The sequence below is a fragment of the Xyrauchen texanus genome, chromosome 19, assembly GCF_025860055.1.
Source record: "Xyrauchen texanus isolate HMW12.3.18 chromosome 19, RBS_HiC_50CHRs, whole genome shotgun sequence".
NCBI classification, from domain to species: domain Eukaryota; kingdom Metazoa; phylum Chordata; class Actinopteri; order Cypriniformes; family Catostomidae; genus Xyrauchen; species Xyrauchen texanus.
In genome coordinates this window covers 16,914,727-16,923,107 of record NC_068294.1, presented here as the reverse complement: position 1 = coordinate 16,923,107, position 8,381 = coordinate 16,914,727, and the positions used below count along the sequence as shown (strand labels likewise).

The following is an 8,381-nucleotide window of genomic DNA, read 5'->3' as shown; positions in this document are numbered from 1 at the left end:
AAACTAGCGTTTTAGCCAAACCAAGCTACAGGAAAATTAATACATGGTACAGAAAACATGTCCTCCACCCTCTTGAAACATAGGACTATAGTTATAGAAGTTGTATAGAAATTACATGTAAAATAAGTCTAAATTTGACGTTGAAAAGACGTCCACAAACGACCACTTTTGGACTATAAATAGCCCTTACACGGAGGTCCCACCGATGTCAACATTAGACGTCCGGTAGACGTCGAAAAAAGACGTTGCCTGGCGTTACAAAACAACCCCATCAATGGACTGAATTTGGACGTCCAAAAATGACATGGAAAAGACGTCACTCTGACGTCACATTGCCCAGTGGGTAAAGTATCCTAGAAGCAGCACAAGCTAAAAGTAACTTATCCTTGTAAAAGAATAAGTGTAAGTTGCTTTATAAAAGTGTATTTTTTGGTCTTGTCATTTTCAGGAAGCAGTACGCCGTCTTCACAACTCCGAGACAAATTGTAGGCGCTACGAACCGGAGCAAGGGAAAGATTAAAACATATACTTTCATTCTCCTGAATAAGGAAATAGATCCGTTAATACCGATCTTAACCGTACATTTTGTTTTCTCAGACTAACCTCACCTCATAACGAGGCCGTGACCTCATATTTGCTCGGAGCTATGTCTGCAAGTCCAGATTTACATGATGCTGATAATGACGACATTGTGTGTAAGTAACTTTTAATATTTTCTCCTTTATTGTTTAATTTTACTGTGACTTGCATTGTTTTTTTTATTCATTTTTCTCTCATTTAATCGTTTTCCAGCTGCCTGTAAAACATATTACGAGACCGTGCGCAGGAGCTTCAGGTACAAACAACCAGATCTTGCATCGCAGGCGGAAGCTGTGAAGAGTTCAGCTCGGAGTCGAGCGAGAAGAAAGAGGGTAAGATTTATTTGATTAGATATGTTTTTGGTCAATGTGACTATTTTGCAAGTGCATTAATAGATGTGTTGTGTCCATACGCAGTGCATCGCGCAGTACTGATTGTCTTTATTGGTTGTTTTCACAGCTGCTAGAAGCGAGACAGAGTGTGCTGGCTGAGGATGAGGTGGGCCTTTGGAAGTGCGCTACCATAGACCTAATGTCGGATGAGGAAGACGGCATCGTTGGCAGGGTGTCTGGATGGATTGTGCGACCGTCTTTTCACAGCCAGGAGCTCACAGAACTCTGTGCCACACTGCAGTCTAGATTAGAGGCGATGCCAAAATACAGGGCAACGCACCACAGACGTCTGCAAAATGGACCACATTCGGACCGAATTACCTACAGCTCCGAAGCTGAAAACAGACACTTCATGGTGCTGTAGGATTTTGGGCTTCTCGTGAGCTTCCAATTTGTTGTGTGGGCAGATCTCATATGTTTGTATAGTTTGTGTGTTTGTGCAAATAAAGCTCTTTCTTTGAATAAACAGCATGTCCCTGGCAATTTATTTTCCTCAAATTCATTCATGTCCTTGATGGTAATAATGATGTTGTCCATAGTATAACAATATGAATATACAACATAATAGCATATGATATGAATTTATTTATATATAAATAATTTATAATATATATATTTGTATATAAATAATTTACATATATAATTATTATTATAATTTTGGGGTTTAAATTTATAATGAGGCAGGGTGACCAATAGTAACAGAGCTGCCAACCAATCACGAGTGATTTTTCTTGTTTAAATGTAGTGGTTCAACCAATACCGAGTGAGGAAATTCAAGCCATTCTCTGGCAAGGCGCGCGGCGCTGCTATTCATATGCTAATTAGAGCCATTCGCACCTCCCGCGAGCTCTCCACATACATCATGGTTCGTTTCCGTCAATATGTGGCACAGACGTTCACATGCTGTAAATTGTCGTTAACTGACGAAAATTATGGAGATTTCCGGCCGTTTACGGGGACGAAAATCCCACTTTTCATGCAGTGGTAACTACTTTCTCAGGTTGTGGTTTGATTTTTCTGACCCCAGCACAACTCAAGGATGTGCTGATCACCTTTCTGATATTATTGATTTTTTCAGAGAAGAAAGAAGCAAACTCGCTGCACTTGCTGTCTGAGAGCATTTCACTGGGAATCTGGCTTGGGGGGTTTGTCAGTCTCTCTACAGTCGCAAAAAGAGTGCGTGTGTTGCTGTTTATAATATTCGAGAAGAAAGTCTGTCTAGCTTTGCCTAGTTCCATATTAAAAGCATGGATGCTGTCTTTGTAGATGTTATAATGGACTACAAGTTTTGTCTTCCGCCACATGCGCTCTGCTTTTCTGCATTGTCTTTTCATATTTTGCACTGCTGTTGAGTTTCTCCAAGGTGCTTTTTGTCTGTCACTCTTCTTCCTGACTTTCACAGGAGTAATATCATCAATTACACTTTTAACTTTTGAGTTAAAAGAATCAAGGAGAAAATCAACAGAGTCAGCAGATATACTTGGTGTTAAAGATATAGCCTTCATAAATAGTACACTAGTGTTCTCATTTAAGCATCTCTTCTTGACAGACACAGATCTAGCTTCAATGGCAGGAGAGATCAATATATCAAAGAAAATACAGAAATGATCAGACAGTGCTACGTCCTTAATAACAATCGATGAAATGTTTAGACCCTTACTGATAAGTAAATCTAGAGTGTGTCCATGATTGTGTGTGGGTCCATGTACATGCTGAGTCAGATCAAAAGTTTTTAAAACAGTTATGATTTCTTTTGTCATATTGGTTTCAGCATTATCTATGTGAATGTTAAAGTCTCCAGCAATGGCAAAACAGTCAAACTCTGAGGTAATTGTTGATAACAGTTCTATATAGTCCTCAGCAAAGGCTGGAGAGTATTTTGGAGGCCTGTAAATAATGATAAGTAAAATGGGTGGAGCACCTTTTAACACACTACCCAGATATTCGAAAGATTGGTAATTCCCAAATGATATTTGCTTACATTGATAGACATCTTTAAAAAGAACAGCTAAACCCCCACCTCTTCTACCTTCTCTGCAGACACTCAAATAAGTAAAGTTAGGAGGGGATGTTTCATTAAGGACTGTTGCACTACAGCTGTCTTCTAGCCAAGTTTAATTTAGAAACATAAAATCCAAGTTGTATGTGCTTATTAAGTCATTGACTAGAAGTGATTTATTTTTAAGTGAGCGGATGTTTAAAAGTGCTAACTTAACAGTTTTTGTCCCCACAGCAATCTTAGTTTGGTGTGTAATAGGCACCAGATTAGATGGGTTTGCTGAATGGCTTTTGGATGCCTTAGACTTTCTATGATGTAATCGAACAGCAATAGAGAAAGATACAGGCACACTGGGTTCCCGCTTGTTTTGTAAACATTTGAGAAAGTTACTGTTATCATAGCGGGGACCCGACACATATCACTGAGAGCTGGTATCAGTTGTTTTTGGTTCACCTCGAGCAGATGGAGGAGGGTGTGAGCCCTGCCGTTGTGGCAGAGGTTGAAGAGCTCTCAGAGGAGGAGGGGGAGGGTGAGCTGGGCCCGCAGGTGGTTGAGGCGCCTGACGTTTTTTGCTTGATATCTGGGGGCTTGCAGCAAAAGAGTGGGATAGTTTGGTTCCAGCATACACCAGTTCTTCCATTTTCTCTGAGAAGCACAGATGTGGAGATGCTGGAGAGAGGGATAACGTGTCTGGTGAGAGGGGCTGTTGCTCTGGTGATATCGGAGGCTGTAATATGCTGTCCTGGTTTCCCTGGTTGTTTTCCAGAAAGTCGTCCTTGGGTGCTGAATCTTGGAGCAGTTCTAATATGTCACAGTCTGTCTGTGGTGAACTTTGTGGGCAGGGCTCAGATGAGATTGTGTCCATGAGCAGAAATTGTTGTGGCTGAGTGGTGTTATCATTGTCCTTGTGTGATTTGTCAACTGCATGTCCATTCAGGTGCTGAAGTGAAGTCCTGTGGTCATTCATACTGTGTCCAGGTGTGTGTGTGCCATTCAGATTGAGTGGATTGGCACACACTGCAGAAGGATGATTGAGGGAGAAGTAGATATTGTCCTTTAGCACTCTTGAACCAAGTTTGTTTGGGTGGTGGCCATCCTGTCGAAACAGTTGCCTCTGACTCCAGAAAAGATTGAAGTTGTCAATGAAGTTAACTCCTTTTATATTGCAGGTTTTTGCAGCCATGTATTAAGCCCAAGCAACCGTGAAAACCTGTTTGTTCATCTTGCTGGAAGTGGTCCACTGATGAATGTTTGGTCTTTTAAGTGTTTCAAAAAGTTCATTGAAATCCTTCTTAAGGAGTTCTGACTGCTCTTTATGAATATCATTCTTCCCCACATGAATGATGAGTCATCAATTTGCAGTCTTATGTTTCATCAGAATGTTCTGAAGTTCCCTGTTTACATCCGAGGTTGTTGCTTGTGGAAGGCAGCATGTGGTTGTATCCCTGCTGCTAATGTTTCTGATTATGGAGTCACCCACTATCAGAGTCCTGGGCCCGGCTGCGCTCTGAGCTGAATGCCGCTGTCTGCTCGACCTTGAGTGCCTGTTGGCATCAGTGTTAGCTACTGGCTGATTCAGTCTGTGTTCGATCACATTCATCACGTTTGGGGATTCCTCATTCATTAAAACTTCAAATCTGATCTCAAGATGTATAGGCGGTGGTAGGAAACCAGTGTTTGCAATCCTTGTCAGAGCCGTATCTGGGGTAGAGGATGCTACTGCGGCAATATGAGATGCTCGTGACAATCTGATGTCTCGAGTGCCTTTTGGTCTCGCTCCCTGTTTTTGCCATCGATTTGTAAGTCGATCGGCTTGTTTCTCTACACTCAGTATGGCCTGTCGAGGAGCACTATATGCTATATGCTGGTGAGTCCTGTAAATAACTTTGTTTCAAGAACTGCTATCCTTTGTAAAAGTCTGTGGCAGTTAGTACAGCAAGTAGATTCCAGAAGAGGCATTTTCTCTTATCCTTTTGAATGTAGGCAGTTGTGTTTTCCCTTCCCTGGAATGAAAACTTTCGGTGGGAGGCTGGTCGGATAAAATAATTCTGCTTTTTTTTTTGTAGTAGTCCAAGCTTTTGGTAATGCTATCACATGCATCGGGGAAGGCATTCCTTTCCAACTCCTATTCTTTCACGGGGAAAAGACCCCGCGGAGACCACCACCTGCCCAGGCTGGGGGGAGGTAAAGAGCAGTGAGATACGTCACATGTGTTTTCAGGCCACATGTGGGAATGTATATCCACAGTGGCCCGAGAGGACCACTGAGAGATGCCAGGAGGGGAACAGGCTTGGCCACTTAGATCTTCCGCAACCCGTCCAGTGGCCAGAAGTGGAGGTTCCAGAAGTCTGGGTGCAGATTCCAGAGTGTGCCCCGTCCCTGAGAAAGAAGGTCCTTCCTCAGGGGAATTCGCCAGGAAGGGGCTTTCGCGAGGAGCACGAGATCCGAGAACCAAGTCCGTGTGGGCCAGTAGGGGGCAACCAGAGTGACTTGTTCCTCGTCATCCCTGACTTTGCACAGCACCCGTGCAAGAAGGCTTACTGGGGGAAATACATACTTGCGCAGCCCCGGGGCCAGCTGTGTGCCAGCGCGTCTGTCCCGAGGGGAGCCTCCATTAGGGAGTGCCGGAGCGGGCACTGGTAGGTCTCCTGGGAAGCGAACAGGTCTATCTGTGCTTAGCCGAACCATTCCCAAATCAGCTGGACCACCTGGGGGTGGAGCCTCCACACTCCGCTGAGCGTACCTTGTCATGACAGTTTGTCCACTGCCGTGTTAAGGTTGCCTGGGATTTGAGTGGGTGCCTGAGTCGCTGCTGGCTCCAAAGGAGGAGATGGCGGGCGAGTTGTGACATATGACGAGAGCTCACGCTGCCTTGATAATTTATGTACGCTACCGTCACGGTAATTTCTGAGTGGATCAATACATGCTTGCCCCGAACTCAGCAGGGCAAGGAATACAGCCAGCAGGCATCAACTCTAGGCAGTTGATGTGCCAATGCAGCAGGGGCCCTTTCCAGGAGCCAGCAGCTGCGTGCCCATTGCACACCCCAACTCATTTTGGAGATGTCTGTGTTGATCAGAACGCCTCGGGACACCTGCTGCAGGGGGACTCCTGTCCATAGAAAACAGAGGTCTGTCCATGGGTGAAAGTCTGGCCGCAGGCGGGGATGATGAACATGCGGTGTGTGCCGTGGTGCCATGCCCATCTTGGGACTCGAGTCTGAAGCCAGTGCTGAAGCGGTCTCGTATGCCTCAACCCCAGTGGCGCGACCACAGCGAAGGATGCCATATGCCCTCTGTATGCCCTCCATATGCAGGAGACTCTGGAATTGTTTTCGAGGAACCGCCGTGCCCGGCTTGAACAAGGTGAGGCATTTCAGCACTGACTGCCCACGCTCATTGGTGAGGTGCGCTGTCATTGATACTGAGTCTAACTCATGCCGAAAAAAGAGCTTGCTCTTTTCCCAGTTGACCTGAAGGTGCCTGGATGGCTGAGGTGCCTGAGCACCTGGACCCTGTGGGCGCATAGTAACTCTCGAGAGTGGGCCAGGATGTGCCAGTCATCGAGGTAGTTGAGTATGCGGATGCCCACTTCCTTTAGCGGGGCAAGGGCTGCCTCTGTGACCTTCATGAAGAAGTGAGGTGACAGGGACATGCCGACCTTATACTTATACGCCTGGCTGTCGAACGCAAACCTTAGAAAGGGTTGTGTAGAGGCAAGATTGAGACATGGAACTATGCGTCCTTCAGATCTACCGCTGCAAACTAATCTTGAAGCCGGAAGCAAGTTAGAATGTGTCTTTGCATGAGCATTTTGAACAGGAGTTTGTGCAAGGCCTGGTAGAAAACTGGTTGAAGTCCAAGATTGGACGTAAGCCACCACCTTTTATGTGTATGATGAGGTAAGGGCTGTAGAAACCCTTCTTCATCTCGGCTGGAGGGACAGGGTCTATCGCGACTTTGAGTAAAAGGATCACGATCTCCGCACGCAGGGTGTTGGCGTCTTTACCGTGCACCGAGGTAAAGCGGACGCCGGCGAAAGGGGGAAGGAGGCCTGGTGAACTGAATCACATAGCCGAGTCGGATGGTCCTGGCTAACCAGCGCGACGGGTTGGGAAGTGAAAGCTATGCGTCCAAGCTGCATGCGAGGGGCACTAAGGGGACGATAGTTTTTGATGTACCTGGCGAGGCTTTGCAGCGGTTGGTACCACAGCCCGAAGGGGGTGCGGCAAAGGAAATAAACTGAACTGAGGTTTCTCCTCCCAGCTCTCCACCGGGGGATGAAGTGATCTATCTACCAGCTCCGGAGCAAACGTCTCGTTCCCTGGGTCGTCTGTTTCAGGAATGCTTGGGAGCCTTCCGGGACCTCAAGGACATTTGGGAGACGGGGGGAGTGCGCTTCCTATGGGGCACTCGACACTGGGGCTGTGGTGGAGCGGCAGGGCATGATGTGAGAAATGGCCTCTGTCTGTTTCTTCACCGCTGAGAACTGCTGGGTGAAGTCCTCCAATGTGTCGCCAAAGAGACCGAACTGGGAGTGTTGAGGAAGCATGCTTTTTCCACATCCCGCATCTCGACCAGTTTCAGCCAAAGATGACGTTCCTGGACCACGAGGGTGGCCATCACCTGCCCGAGTGTCTGCACTGTGACTTTCAGGGCCCTGAGGGTGAGGTCGGTTACTGAGCGCAGTTCCTGCAACACATCGGGGTCATGACTACACAAGCGCAGACCTTTGAGTGCCTTGGCCTGGTGAACTTGCAGTCATCACTTGGAGGTCAGTTAATGACATCATCCTACAGGCCTTGGAAGGGAGCACTGGGCAATCTCGCCAGGTGGCTGCGTTCTCGGGAAAAAGGTTGATCACAACTGCTTTGTCCACCTGGGTGACCTCCATGTACCATTGGGCCGCTCCACCATCGAGGGTAGTGAGAGTGGATGAGTGAGGACGTCGGATGTGGGCAGTGAAATGTGCCCTCCACGACCTCTTCAGCTCATAATGCACCTCCGGGAAGAAAATAACCGGGGGGGATGGGGGGTGAGTGGCTGTGAGTGACGCCCAGACACGAGGAACCAGTCATCTAGCTTTGAAGGCTGTGGGGAGGACGGTGGGTTCCAGTCCAACCCCACTCTGATGGCGGCCCAGCAAGCATGTCAGCCATCTGGGCATCAGCCTCAGACTGGGCAAGCTGACCGAAGGTGGCAGTTCAACCGAGTCTTCCGCATCAGATGCCGGAACGCTCTCCGATGCAGCGGTGAACTCGTTATCCAGCTCGGGGGCTCGGGACGGAAGTCGGAGCGGGTGGTTAGTGGGGATCTACCTGTACAAACCGAGCCTGCTGCCATCCCCAAATCGTCTCCATCGCCAGCCGGGTCGTCCTCAATCCCGTGGGAAGAAGGAGTGGGGGAGTGGCG

The 8,381-nt window shown here is 47.4% G+C and overlaps 1 protein-coding gene across 1 annotated transcript; it reads left to right on the top strand.

Annotated features, from left to right (window-relative positions):
* The first annotated feature begins 498 nt into the window (after positions 1-498).
* Positions 499-1,335, top strand: LOC127659783 (uncharacterized protein C14orf93 homolog). The gene is made up of 3 exons (XM_052149739.1): positions 499-695; positions 793-911; positions 1,039-1,335. Exons 1-3 carry the CDS (start codon positions 647-649, stop codon positions 1,333-1,335), a joined length of 465 nt encoding a protein of 154 aa, XP_052005699.1. The 5' UTR covers positions 499-646.
* Positions 1,336-8,381: the final 7,046 nt, after the last annotated feature.

What these genes read in the sequence shown, in the direction of transcription:
- LOC127659783 (XM_052149739.1), top strand. Translation starts at nt 647, where the DNA reads ATGTCTGCAAGTCCAGATTTACATGATGCTGATAATGACGACATTGTG. An exon ending in TGATAATGACGACATTGTGT is followed by an intron (nt 696 to 792) that starts GTAAGTAACTTT and finishes ATCGTTTTCCAG; the next exon opens with CTGCCTGTAAAACATATTAC. An exon ending in GTCGAGCGAGAAGAAAGAGG is followed by an intron (nt 912 to 1,038) that starts GTAAGATTTATT and finishes TTGTTTTCACAG; the next exon opens with CTGCTAGAAGCGAGACAGAG.